This window comes from Trachypithecus francoisi, unplaced genomic scaffold (genome assembly GCF_009764315.1).
Source record: "Trachypithecus francoisi isolate TF-2019V2 unplaced genomic scaffold, Tfra_2.0 Lachesis_group15, whole genome shotgun sequence".
NCBI classification, from domain to species: domain Eukaryota; kingdom Metazoa; phylum Chordata; class Mammalia; order Primates; family Cercopithecidae; genus Trachypithecus; species Trachypithecus francoisi.
Genome location: NW_022681460.1, coordinates 16,938,206 through 16,953,111, shown reverse-complemented (window position 1 = coordinate 16,953,111; position 14,906 = coordinate 16,938,206). Strand labels below are relative to the sequence as shown.

The 14,906-nt window shown below is 38.3% G+C and overlaps 1 protein-coding gene across 4 annotated transcripts in view; it reads left to right on the top strand.

Moving 5' to 3' along the window:
• Nucleotides 1-14,906, top strand: part of ROS1 (ROS proto-oncogene 1, receptor tyrosine kinase) — a 151,145-nt gene that overhangs the window by 123,651 nt on the left and 12,588 nt on the right. For all 4 annotated transcript variants that reach the window (XM_033234395.1, XM_033234394.1, XM_033234393.1 and 1 more), the window contains 4 exons: nucleotides 4,189-4,286; nucleotides 5,017-5,217; nucleotides 5,995-6,129; nucleotides 13,295-13,458. In XM_033234395.1, coding sequence (XP_033090286.1) covers nucleotides 4,189-4,286; nucleotides 5,017-5,217; nucleotides 5,995-6,129; nucleotides 13,295-13,458 — 598 coding nt within the window. The remainder of the gene's footprint in view (nucleotides 1-4,188; nucleotides 4,287-5,016; nucleotides 5,218-5,994; nucleotides 6,130-13,294; nucleotides 13,459-14,906) is intronic.

The window sequence follows — 14,906 nt, the reverse complement described above, 5'->3', positions numbered from 1 at the left end:
AGAAATCCTGTTATAATAGACTACTTTGTTTCATCTTCTCATTCTATTAGCTGCTGTCTCCTATTTTCTAGCTTTTGTCATTTTGCTTTCTATTGTGATAGATTTCCTCAACTTTGTCCCCTAATCTTTTTGTAGGATTAAAACTTTTTTTAAACATATTTTAATTTTTCACATACTTATTCTTGTGTTTTGACTGCTTTTTAAAATAATATTCTGGTTTTCTTCATGGATGCAAAATTGTACTCATCTTTTTTAGGGTGTTAATTATACTTTTCAAACAGTGTTAATTTGCTTCCTGCATTGCCTTGGTTTCCTTGTTCCTCTTTGTTTTGGAATCTGATTCAATGTGAGAATCTTTCTCAAATGTCTAGTATTCTTGGCTGGTTTCATATTTAATCATGAGGCCTAACAAAATGATGGGAACCTATGTGTCCAAGGAAGCTTCCTTTTGGTGTTAGGTGGGACCCTGCTCTTCCACTGGGGGTCCTCCAGTGCCAGTAACTGAATCTCTTCCCTGACATCTGCCAGTTTAACCAGGGAGGAAATTACTCATGTTTCCTCTGGACAGTAAATGCCTGATGCATCAACTCAGAGCATTTAGAGGGGGCTGGAGGTCTCAAGGCTCGGTATGTGGACTCTTATTTAATTTTAATCCTCTCCATTTCAGTACAGTGCCTCAGTGTGACTGGTGGTATCTTCAAACTTGGAGTTGTTCTGGTTCAGGTTTCTGTTGTTTTTATTTGTTTGTTTTCTATAGACAGAAGCCTTCATCTGTGGTAGAAGAATCTATGGTTTAGTTAGGCCTTAAATAGCTTAAACGTTCTTTTTGCTTTCAGTCCTTCTCCTTGTCCCTGTATTCAGGGATACCTGCTGCCTCCCATTCTGGAGACTTTATGACCTTCCATGATGAAAAACAGCTTAATTCTTGCCTTTTCTTTCTGTAGGCAGTCAGCTTTCATCCTCTTGGCTCTGCTAAATTACCACTCCTCCATCTGCTTTCCCTCTTCCAGAATGCTTTGTCTGCCATGTCAGTTCTCATGACAGTGGATTTGCTCTTGTGAAATTACGAAAATTTTCACTATACTGCCATGTTAGTAAGGTTTGGGGAGAGAGTGGAACTAAAAATGCACACATTCAATCCCTCATCTTAAACAATACATTTTATTTGTAGATTGTCTTGTTTTGTGGTGGCGCTAAGTGTATGAAAAGTGAAGAAAGGATGAAAAAGGATGGACTGAAAAAAACATGGATCTACTTTTTCCAGATCATTTTGATTCACCCAGGATCCTAATGCTTATAAAGATTGGTTCTCACATGCACTTCAGTTGTTCCGCAGCCTTTCCTGGTGGCTGCAAAAAACAGCTTGCAGGGCTTTGTCTCCTTCGCTGCAACCATAGAGACATCGTTAAGTGCTGAAGGCAGAATGAAGGCCTGAGGCCCATGGGAACCATCACAAATGCTACTCCCTCTCATGCTGAGTTCTTTTGAGGCTAGCCTCTCCCCACGTGGAGTGCTCAGAGGCACCATATCAGAAAAACCGGCAGAAGCCTTTTTCTCTCTCTCCCTGCATTCAAGGACTGTTTTGTTGGGTTGGATGCCTAAGAATTGACTGCAACTAGGCCCAGAAAGCTTGGTCTAGTCCTTTGCTTTGAGGACTCAGCTACTTTATCTACAAAATGAAATTTTGAATCAAAAACTTCCTAAGGTTCCTTTTAACTTTTTTTTTTTTGACAGTCTTGCTCTGTGGCCCAGGTTGAAGTGCAACGGTGTGATCTCGGCTCACTGCAACCTCTGCCTCCCAGGTTCAAGTAATTCTCCTACCTTAGCCTCCTGAGTAGCTGGGACTACAGACACTCGCCACCATGCCCAGCTAATTTGTATATATTTTTTGTAATAGAGACAAGATTTCACCATGTTGGCCAGGCTGTTCTCAAACTCCTGACCTCAAGTAATCTGCCTGCCTTGACCTCTCAAAGTCCTGGGATTACAGGCATGAGATAACACACCTGGCCTTAACTTTTGTTAAAAGGATAGTATTAAGATAGAAAAAAGTGAAACAAACAAAAACTGTCAAAGTAATATGAATATGTAGTAAACGTGCTGCCTTCCAGATAAAATTCAATTCACCAAATTTTTGCTGGGTGTTTACTATACAACGGCGAAGGATGTAGTTCTTGCACTCAAGGAACTTGTTACATGGTAGAGTTGTAAGTCTACAGATGCAAGTCTACAGATACCTAAATAATCCACTTAAAGTAGGAAGTGGATGGACTCATTAGAGTGCAGTGGAGAATACACTGTAGAAGCCCAGAGGAAGGAGCGATTCCTAACTGAGGAAAGCTGAGAGGGCTTCATGGAAGAGGCCTTCTGATTCAGACACAACCCCAAAGCAGGAGGTAGAACAGTAGCGGAACTGTGCTTTCCCACTGAGTTATGAAAGGCTTTGACTAGGGATAAACTGAGATCAAAGTTTAATATGTCTGAAGGGTTTAACAAGAGATGACAGGTGGTAGTCCAGAGTGGCATCTAGAGTCAAGGAAACCCAACATGGGGTCATGCGATATCCCAACAGGTTGATACATGGTATATCAGAAGGAGAGAGTAGTCAGAGATCCAAGCAGGCACCAGCATTATGAAAATCTGTCAGCAGGGAACAGGGCACTAGCCACCAGGCTGAAATTAGGGAGTAGGATCCTAGGCCTAGAGAAAGACTTCACAGGTAGAGTAGGTTTTGCCGAGAGCAGAGCAGGGTTCCATTCACAGGAACCAGTGAACCATTCAAGACATCCAGCAAGGACTCAGATATGGGCCATGAGACAGTGGACCTGAATCAGGTTGGAGAAGGATTGATTTGGGAGTAAAGTCAGAGCCTAGTTATTAGCCCTAGGTGTGGCTGTGAAGAACCATGGCAATAGTGAGCCCCAGAACATCAGAATATTCCTAGTTTGGGGGAAGAGATAAATGTGTCAGAGGAGGTAGGGAGAACAGCACTTAAGAGCATTTATTTTTAAGGAGTTGAAGGACTTGGAGGTTGGGAATCATTTGAGATACTCAGCTAAGGCTGTGGATGGAAAACAAGAAACAGGAGGACATTCCAGGAGAAAAAAATAATAGCAGGAATAAAGAAGAGAGACTGAGAAATGCAGAGTAGGAATAAAGAACTGCAAGTGGACCAGCGTAACTGAAGCACAGATTGAGAGAGGAGAAACAGTAGGAAATTAATAGACTTGTAGAGAGGCTTGTGCAGCCTGGGAGTGCTGTGGAGACTGTGCTCAGGAATTCATAATAGACTCTACAGGAAGGGGTCACAACAAAGCAAGCTAATGAAAGCATAGGAGGCTGGAGACATGGGAAATTTTTGAATGCATTAGATTAGGGATGACAAAGGCTTGAACCAGGGTAATTGCAGAGCACTGGAAAAGGACAGACAGTATAATATAGCTTCAGTGCAGGATCTTTGAATTTTCCCAATATGGTACTAATAAAAACTTCAACTGGCTTTTTTCCATGTAGAAATCATTGCAACCAGTACAGGCTCAAGTGTATATTTGTGCTCGCTCTCTTAGATGAGAGGAGTAATTTGAAACTTTGAAATAGGGTATTGCTAACAATTTATATGGGGTTCATACGAGAAACAAGCCCATTGTCATGACTGGCAAGACAGAATGTCATTGGGTCAATAATTAAACCAGCTAGCACTAAATAAGTCATCATTTTGACTACTTATGAGAGCAACAAATGTTTATTAAGTGCCTGTTATTGACCAGCCATATTATGTAACTTACTTGAATTTTGCAAGGTCAGTATTATTGCCCATTTTACACATGAGAAATTTGCTTAGGGAGTTAAGTAACTTAAGCAAGTTCACACAACTAGTAAATAGCAGAACTAGGATTCACATCTCTATCTGTCTGGCCTGACACCTGGAGGTCTTTCTAATAAAGATTCCATATTGCCTCTACATACTAAACATAGCTGTTATTTTTTTAAATGTATATTTGCATAGAAAACATCTAAATTTGTTTTCCTCTTTGTTTGAATTCTTATAATCATAACTAAAAATCCCTTTAAAACATCAGATACATACATGTATATGCATATACATGTATCCACTTATATTCACACATGTATGTATATATTTCATGCAAACTAGAAAACTACCTGTAATTTTTCCTTCATTTCTTACAGTTTTATGGTCCTTTACTCACCTTGGTTGACCTCGTAGACCTGTGTGTAGATATTTCAAAAGGCTGTGTCTACTTGGAGCAGATGCATTTCATTCACAGGTACAGTTCTCTTCTTAATACAGGGTTATTATGGATATTGGCCCAATAATCACCTGAAGTGCAGGTAAAATGCACAAGATAATTAAACATTTTAATTCCTTCAAACTAGGAATAATTTCTATTAAAAGTCTCTCTTATAAATCATCCTACTGTAAAGACACATGCACACATATGTCTATTGCAGCACTATTTTCAGTAGAAAAGACTTGGATCCAACCCAAATGCCCATCAATGATAGATGGGGTAAAGAAAATGTGGCACATATACACCATGGAATACTATGCAGTCATAAAAAAAGAATAAGTTCATTTCCTTTGCAGGAACATGGATGAAGCTGGAAACCATCATCCTCAGCAAAATAACACAAGAACAGAAAACGAAAGCAGGTTCTCACTCATAAGTGGGAGTTGAACAGTGAGAACACATGGACACAGGAAGGGGAACATCACACACCAGGGCCTCTCCGGGGTCGGGGGCAAGGGAAGGGACAGCATTAGGAGAAATACCTAATGCAGGCGGGACTTAAAATCTAGATGACGGGTTGATAGGTGCGGCAACCACCATGGCACATGTATACCTATGTAATAAACTTCACATTCAGCACATGTATTCCAGAACTTAAAGTAAAAAAAACAAAAAGTTTCTCTTCTTTACAGACCTACTAGGGTTACTTGTTTGATTTCTGGAACTTTATTGTTGTTGTTATTATTAAATATAACTTCTGCCATAGGGATCTGGCAGCTCGAAATTGCCTTGTTTCTGTGAAAGACTATACCAGTCCACGGATAGTGAAGATTGGGGACTTTGGACTCGCCAGAGACATCTATAAAAATGATTACTACAGAAAGAGAGGGGAAGGTCTGCTCCCTGTTCGGTGGATGGCTCCAGAAAGTTTAATGGATGGAATCTTCACTACGCAATCTGATGTGTGGTAAGTTTAACAGGACACAGAGTAATGCCGACAGAATCATCAAACATTAGAGAGGATTTTAAAAGGACATCGAATTTTGCTTTTTTAATGTGAGAAAACAGAAGACCAGAGGCCAGCTCAAAATGTAAAGGTTTGTTCAATGACTTTTAAGTTGGGCTGGCCCTAGGCAAAATTACAAATGAGATAAAATTTCTCAGTGCTGCCAATTTTTATTCATGCCTTCCCTCTCAATGTTTACTGGCACTTTATCCCCTGCAAACTTGGGAGGAAAATGCTGAAATGTTTTTGTGCTCACCCTTAGGTGTGTCTGCATGTCAATGCTCTGAAATTCTTAGATAATGGAGGCCTACAGTGGGGTTTCAGTCAGGGAGAGAAACAGAGTATGAGTGTGTGCATACGTGTATGTATGTGTGCGTGCATGTGTGTGTGCACGTGTTTCTGTGTGTGCATGTGTGTCTGTTTCTGTGTGTGCATATGTGTATATGCGCATGGATGTGCATGCATGCGAGTACGCATATGAGTCTGTGTCTCTGTGTATGCACATGTGTGCCTCCTCCAAGCCTTCCTATCACCTTTGAAGTATTTGCTCATATGCAATTTCTTGGTCTAGTTTTTCTTGTCAGCCTGCTTTTATATCTCCCATTTGCCTTTTATGAGACCAATAATACCCTGACAAAGTAGACCCTGCTAGCCCCAGGAAAAATGTTGTTGGAGAAACTACTGTAAACCTGGTGTTTGTATTAAGTATAATTAAAGCAAACCCTCTATTATTCTTAGGTCTTTCGGAATTCTGATTTGGGAGATTTTAACTCTTGGTCATCAGCCTTATCCAGCTCATTCCAATCTTGATGTTTTAAACTATGTGCAAACAGGAGGGAGACTGGAGCCACCAAGAAATTGTCCCGATGATCTGTAAGTTAATTATGTTAACATAAGCACCCCCCAAGCAAAAACATGTGCATATACAATCTTAGGCCTCTTGATACAGTTTGTTAAATTGTTAAAATAAAAACTGGAACTTAAACATTGTATATCCCACATAAAATATCAATTCATTGTGTCAATTTGTGAATACATTATGGTTTCTTTTTATTTCTATATACAAATGATATTTCACTGAGAAACAAAATTTTGGAGAGTAAAATACTTCTGGGTAAGTGAATTCTAACAAAAGCACTCTGTGTGTGTGTGTGAGAGAGAGAGAGAGAGTATACACACATGTATGCCTTTTATTTTGGGAGATATGATCTGACTAGTATCTTAATCTACATATTAAAAGATTATACTAAATAGGAATATATTGTTAAAAAGTTGGATTGCCTTTGTTGATATAGCTGACATTGACTAATAAGAAATAGTATTACTAAAAATTACACAAGTTGTGATCTGTTTATGAACATAACAAAAAAATGACTAAGTATTGTAACTTTAGCGAATCCTGGCCATTACTGAATTCTAATAGTGATTTCTCAGAAGAGTGAGTGACTTTTAGTCAAATTATAAGGAAGAAAGTTTTTATTCTGAGTATTAATCTGCCTCCTTGTGGAAAGTCTCAGCAGAAATTTAAGTCCTGACAACTTTTTCCGAGAATTGTCTTACCCAAGAAGTTTCTAAAAGAGCAAGTAAGTACGAACTCTCTCTGTGCACCATAACATGCCAAGGATTGTATGGATTACAGAGGTGTTTAAACCAGGGACACAGCCCTTCAGCATCTCAGAATGTGTTTTGAATGAAAAGACACCCACACGGAGCAGTTGGATGCCAAGCCAACATGTAATAAAGTGCTAAACTGTGTGGTACAGGCAAGTGCAAAAGGAATTAGCAGTATGCGGATGCACACCATGGTTGTACTGCCTTGACTATGCTGTGTTATTTAGAGGATTATTCAGACTTGAGCCAAAAGATGATTAAGAGCTGGGCACCTTGGTTAGATGTTCTACTGGTGCATATTTTTGTATTATTTAAATCTTCCAGCTTGAAGAAGATTAGAATCACTACTTGTTTCTGATTTAGCTTAATAATCTCTGGGATATTTACAGGGAGATCAGATGCACACACATCTGACCAAATTAGATAATAGTGCATAAAAATGATTCATAATCATTTTGGGGAGAAATGGTGAAAATTATATAAATTAAGGATAAGAAATTATACAAAATTTGAAAACCTTGCATGTAGGGCTTAAGAAAAAAGCCCGGGATACCTAAATACAAAATAAATTTTAACTAAATATTTACAGACTAATCACTTATTCCACTCTCTCCCCAAGGGTTAACGTGCCTCATCACAATCATGCAATATTTTTGGATAGGCAGCTTAGAAATTGATCACTAAACTGATCAGTTTTGACTGATTATTTTGTTCGGGGCAGGGAAGTTAATAACAAATTGCTGTATTGTGGAGCAGAAAAATGTAGACAAGTTGAACTTCAGCTAAAGGTATAAAAAATGTAACTAGAAGGAGGAAGGAGGAGCGCTACAAAAGTATTCCTGATTATGAGCGGGAAAATGTATTATCTTGAATAATTTATTGATTGAATTGCCATTGTTTTAATAAAAGTATAGTTTATTTGAAATGAAAATTTTAAATTTTCATTTTCTGGTTTTGAAGTTCATTTGAACATCATTAATATAAATAAGCCCTGCATCAAGCCCTCCAAGTGCTGCAGGACTCTAACAAGCCCTGGGAAGGGTTAAAGATCCATTGCCAACCAGGAAAACAAGCTGGGCTAGGAAATGGAGATCTCAGCAATACCATTCAATCTGGCCATGGCCTTAAGTTGTCATGATAAAGATTAACTACTCTCCTTAGAGTACAGAGGGAACTGATATTTATTTGAAACAGTTTTCTGAGATCACAGGCCCAGCTTAGGGGGTTGAAAGTCTGCACTGAGCCCTGCTACACCTTCCATTTACTGCTTAAATACTCAGCACCTGGATGCACTCTAGGTCAGGTGAGCCCATAGATAGCTATGCTGTACTCAGCTATTAATGGAATGCCAGGTTCAGAGCATTCCTACCCTTCTCTCCATAGCCTGGGATGTATGATAGAAAGCCCAGCCATCAGGATTCTCTTCAGTTTTTAGTTTGCACAACAACTACACAACTCCTGAGAAGAAATGGGATCAAAGGGCAATCTACTTCAAGTGAGAGCTTTTTTGGGGTTTTATAATAGATATATCACAGTAGCAACTGGAATTACTGGAGAGTCCCTCAGGTGTAGGAGGCAACCATGGGAGAACACAGAGGTTCACCATGTTATTTTTACATCTTAAAAACTATGTACACCTGGATACTAATTGGATCTCTCCAGGATTAGGTATAATGAGTAAGGAAAATTTTGAAATCTATATTTTATGTACTTTGTTTAAATAACTATAGAAACTTTTCCCTTTCATACTGAAAAATACTGTGACATTTTCATGTATTGAACTTCAACTGCTTTGTGAATTCGAAGCCTTTAATATTCATAGAGGCTAACACTGGATATAGCTAATGAGTCCTGTGCTATTTTGGAAAAAAAAAAAAACCTTGAGGAAAAGAGTTGTCAAGGGTTTGCATGGTGAGTGGAGGAATTGGAACCTCTACTTAGCCAAATGAGATACTTCAAGTATAATGAGTAATTTTCTGGAGCCAAAACAACCAGCCCAGGTAAATTTTAACAAACTTGAAGGACCTGCAAATTTGTTTAGAGTAGTATGTTTGAATATTTGTAACTATAACTTGGTGCAAGTATACACTGCATGATAAAGAATGGTGACAAGGACATATTTGTAAGGGAAGATTCTCTATGCTAAGGCTGTAGTTTTCATTGTTAATTTACTTACAAGATATAAGAAATACATTTAGGATTATTAAAAGCCTCTTCATTTCATTCCATTGCCAGTTCATTGCTGTTTGAGAACACAAGTTTTATTCTTTACTTTTAGATGACTATTGCTTTATATAGCTCCCCTTTTCTTAGTCCTCATTTATCCCTGCATGGTGGAACAGAAAGGTTTTATATATTAACAGGCCAAATGTGTTTGTCATCAGAAAATTAAGTACAGAGTAATAATTGGATTAAATGTAAATTAAAGCCTCCATAAATGAAAAAAAGAGGAATTTCTGCTTAAGTGGATTTCACAGATTAAAGAAGGGGCTGAACTTTTGGAGGTAGAATGAGTGGGTGATGTGCAAATGGCTAAGTGGCAGCTGTAAGGATGGTTTCTTTTTCCCCCTGCCTTCCTCTTTCCTAGCCTCCTCTTCCTTCTTCCTTTTCTTTCTCTCCTTCTAAATAATCTCACTAAGTATCTTGATTTTTTGCATAATAAAGCAGGTTATAAATAAGTATGGCAATCGCCTTTTTTTGTGTGGGGGATATGTTCCAAGGCCCCCAGTGGATACCTGAAACCAAGAATAATACGTGTATTAGTTCATTCTCACACTGCTATCAGGAACTGGTAATTTACAAAGAAACTAGGTAATTTATAAAGAGAACTGGGTAATTTATAAGAGGTTTAATTGGCTCATGGTTCCACAGGCTCTGCAGGAAAGCATGGCTTTGGAGGCCTCAGGAAGCTTACAATCATAGCAGAGGGTGAAGAGGAAGCAGGCATAGTCTTTCCATGGCCAGAACAAGAGGAAGAGAGGGAGCAAAAGTAAGAAAGAAGGAGGTGCTACACACTTTTAAACAACCAGATCTCATAAGAATTCTATCACCAAAGCAGCAAGTTGGAAATCTGCCCCAATGATTCAATCATCTCCCACCAGGCCCCTCCTCCAACACTGGTGATACAATTCTTCATGAGATTTGGGTGGGACACAGAGTCAAATCATATCAGTACCCAACCTTATATACACTATGTTTTCTTGATCTGACAACTTAGTCAACTAATGGGTAGGTAACATATACAACATAGATATGCTGGACAAAGGGATAGTTTCATGTCTCTGTTTCATGTTTCATTACGCTACTCAGAATGGCATGCAATTTTAAACTTATGAACTGTTCAGTTCTGGAATTTTCCATTTAATATTTTTGGACCACGGTTAACCTCAACTAACTGAAACCATAAAAAGCAAAACTGATAAGAAGGGACAACTGTAAAAACCTCCTAATTGAAATATGACCAACCTTGAGAGATTCTATCTATGCCTTGGCAATATTTTTGAATCACAACTTTATTTTCAAAAATAAAATGCTTCCTATGGACAATTATAATTCTTCATTTTTCCTCTATACTCTGAGGACAACTCTCAGATTAATCATCAAAACTCTATTTTTTAAATTCTGTGATCTGACATGGATCATATCTCATTTAGAAGTCTAATTATTCTTCATTGACATCTTTGTATCATCCCCATTTCTAAATGGCACAGGTTATAGAGAAATATGTAAAAGATTAGGTTGTCTTTTGGTTATTTCTCAGATATGATTCTAATTTTAAAATACAGAGCCAAGCTTGGCACTGTATACCCGGTACGTAAATTCCTTGAAATACATGTGAAGTCATCAGATCAATACATTGAAACAGTCCAATATTAGTTTTTCCTGATACCATTTATTCTGATATGGAGTACCAACTCTGACCTGAGGTGCTTGTCAGTAAACAAAATAAATGGAAGTGGAGTTTGCTTGCCACATTATAATAGAATGGAGATTGCATTATAATTCCCCAAATGGATACTAGCTATTTTAAATACAATGCCTATAATGATTTCTGGGCCATCGTTACCTAGTGATTATAATCTTGTTCTAGCTCCACAGGCATTACCTCAGTCCACACCATCATTATCTCTCATCTAGTCTTCTTTAATAGCTTCCAACCTGCCCCTTTATAATTTATTGTCCACGTATCTGCTAGAGTAATCCTTTAAAAATGAAAAGATTATGTCTGCTTAAAAATCTTGAAAACTTCCCCTTGTAGTGTTGTAAAATCCAACTCTTTGCCTGCCCTGTGAGACCTGCATGATCTCGCTTCCCTCCTCTGATCTCATCTCATCCTTTCCCCTCAATGACTGCACTTCAGCGACACTGGCTTTCTTTCAGGTTCTAAAATGTGCCAAGCTCTTTCCAAATTTAGGACTTTACACATGCTTTCCCCACTTGTAGTGTGTTCCCTGACTCCCATCCACACCCTATTCCCATGACTAGTATCTTATTTTCTTACAAAGTTCTTTGGCTTAAATGTCACCTCTGCAGAGGGGCCTTCTGTAAGCAACTTTCCAAAACTGTTTCTGTCTGTTAGAACTCATGTTTGTTTTCTTTACTACTTTGCAAAGAACTTATAATAGTATATTTACTCATATAGTAGTACTAATACTTTAAGTACCTCCCAATCTGTTTCTTTATCACTTCTCTCTCTCTGATCCGGTCTGCCATATAGCTCCAGAAAGTCAAAAAAGAGAGCAAGTACTTGTTTATAATAAGTCAGTAGGCTTGAAAACCAGGTTTGGAATATAGAGAGCATCTAAAGTCCTTTAGCTCCTTTTTAAGTACTAGGTTTTAATTGTCTGTATAAAAACATATAATTTTATATAAGGATAGTCAAATTAAGAAAGGTAGTGAGTAAAGCCCTCATTCCTTCCAAGCCCTGGGGAAGTGAAGAAAGAAGATAACTTGATAGAGGTGGGAGGGTGAGATACTGGATATCTGGGTTTGGAAACCTCCTCTGTAGGCTTCAATTAGAAGAGATGTTCACTCACCCCTGGTTCGGGAGAATTACAAATAGATCATTGAGTGGAGGACCCTCACTTTGACATGGGAGACTCAGCATTGTCGAGAAGGTAGAATGACTTGTCCAGACAGAAATGTCTAGCTTATGCTTCCAAACTTCCTTTGTTTCCTATATTGGGTGAACATTTTGTTGAGAGCTAGAGATTCTGCCAAGTACCTTCCTGTGGGCCTGCAGCAGAAACAAGAATGGATTCCCTGGGCCTTGAGAGCATGTATAGGGCTTCATAGCATCTGAGAATCCTACAACTAGAGAGAGACAAGGGTGGACCACTTTAGTGGGGAAACGTCAAAAGAATAGGTAAAGAATTCACAGATTGCCAACAGGGGCTGATGCCTAGGCTGGGTCAGATCAGTTACTCCTTAATGAATTCTGGATTAGCCACTGAGACTAGCAAAGATCTGGAGGGCACAGTGGGGTTCAAAGGATTCTTCACCATGCCTCTACATAAACCTTGTACCCAACATATATCCTGACACTACCTTAGAAAGGAAGGCAGAGGGAGTGGTGATGGCCTGAAAATAAGAGAGGTTGGGTTATTATCCAGAAAAGACTGAATAATACTTAAAAAGATTGTTTAAAATAGTGAGACTAAGTTATAAACGTAAAAATAAGTATAAAAGAACATTGTACTAAATGAAGTTTCTTTTCTTATGCTAGGTAGGGACTCTGAGAAAGACCTAGTTAATTATAAACAATATAAAATACTTACAATTTTTGTGCTTATATGAGTTGAGACGTGATGAATTTTGCCTTTCAACAATTTTTATAGCTGTTAGTTTCTTTATGTGTTGCTACATTATGATTGACTATAAGACTGACAGTGCAGGTGAGACCTTTACCTTGAGAGCTTAAAGAGCTACTTGAACACCCTTGATTAAAGAATGGTCCTCTCCTGTCAGGGAAGGTCATCCTCTTCAACCAAGTTTTCAACTTGAGGAGGGCTACACGTGGAACAGTGGAGAAAGGGGACAGCTGTGTAGCCAGACATCAGCTGAATCAACTCTGGTGATCAGTGGGTGGCAATGATGAAGCCAGATCACCTTCACATGAGACCTTCACCTTGCGTAGTTGAGTGTTGAGTAGACATTTTGCCACCATCTACTTATCCATCTATTTATTTGAAATAATAACTGTTAAAATAATGTCACCTTTTCAAAAGAAAGATGTTGTCTAATAAACGTAGTAGTGTTAAAAGCCACTCTTAAATAAGAAACCAAAGCCTTTGTTATGATTCATTTATATTAATTAAGGAAAACTGGCAATAACTTGGATTCTTTCCTTTCTAAAATGACCCTACTTGGGTTATCAGTAATTATATCCAATTGCTATTTACTTTCCCATCTTTCCCTGCATATTTAGGTGGAATTTAATGACCCAATGCTGGGCTCAAGAACCTGACCAAAGGCCTACTTTTCATAGAATTCAGGACCAACTTCAGTTATTCAGAAATTTTTTCTTAAGTAGCATTTATCAGTGCAGAGACGAAGCAAACTCCAGTGGAGTCATAAATGAAAGCTTTGAAGGTAAGTTTGAGTCTTCAGAATATTCTAGTTTTCTCTGCACTGTGAGCTGAACAAGGTTAAAATGGAATGTACACAGAAAGCATTTTGGGGTAGGCAAAAAGAATAACATGCTGGCACCTTTGTTATCATAATGAGGTGTTTATTGCATTCCTCTGTGAAAATTATTTGTATTATGCACTAAATTGAAAAAATAAAGGATAGTGCTATGGCCCCTGGATTTATAATCTAAGATAGTAAGGAGGAGAATTAACATGTTAGACTATATTTTCATAAGGTCTGTTCTCCTCTTCTCCCCCTACACACCAGTTTGGACCTTGAGTACAGAGTTAATTACAGACTCTGCTTATGGTACATTATCATCATTGGCCTATGCAGAGCTCCTATCTTGTTTGTTTGTTTAGCCATTTTATCCACATATTCCTCTCCTCTTCAACTTCCTCCCTCCCCGTCAGGCAACCATTCTAATGTCTTTAGTGTGTATCTTTTCATTTGTATGTTTTCCTGCAAAATGTGTATTGTTTTTTGTGAAATGAATGCATTTTTCTTTCCGTTTTCGTTAAGCACTGTATTTTTAAGGTCTCTCCATGTTGCTAAGTATATATCTAATCCTTTGCTTCTTACTGATGAGTAATTTTGCTGTGATTATTGTAGTGGATCAGGTCTTGCTAAGATCTAGTCTGATTCTATGACTTTAGTGTTTGGTGATTAAGATAATAATATTCTGGGCCAGGCATGGTGGCTCAAGCCTGTAATCCCAGTACTTTGGGAGGCCGAGGCAGGTGGATCATGAGGTCAGGAGCTTGAGAGCATCCTGGCTAACACAGTGAAACCCCATCTCTACTAAAAATACAAAAAAAAAAAAAAAAAAAAAGGAAAAAAAAAGAAAGATTAGCCTGTTGTAGCCTGTTGTGGTGGCGGGTGCTTATAGTTCCGGCTACTCGGGAGGCTGAGGCAGGAGAATGGCGTGAACCCGGGAGGCAGATGACACCACTGCACTCCAGCCTGGGTGACAGAGTGAGACTCTGTCTCAAAAAATAAAATAAAATATAATAAATGAATAAATTCTGGAACCATTCTACTATGATGGACAGACTAAGCCTTTTAGTTAAATGTAAACAGACTTAAAATACAGTAGTCACTTAATTCATTTCTAAAGTCACATTTACTGTATGTGTGCCTAATTGGCTGCAGAAAAATGAATTTAAAATATTTCTCCTTCAGCTGATCTAGAACTTCATGTTATTAAAAGTTTGCCAGGCCCTTTGTTTATTTAAATGCAGATGTCCTTGCTTACAAACCAAACTGGCAAGATGGATCACAACTTAGAATCTCTCAGAAATTAGGCTTCTTGCTATTTGCAGTGACTGACTATAAGACTGAGTGCAGGAGACACTTTTACCTTGAGAGCTTGCACAGTTACTTGCACATCTTTATTAAAGAATGGTCCT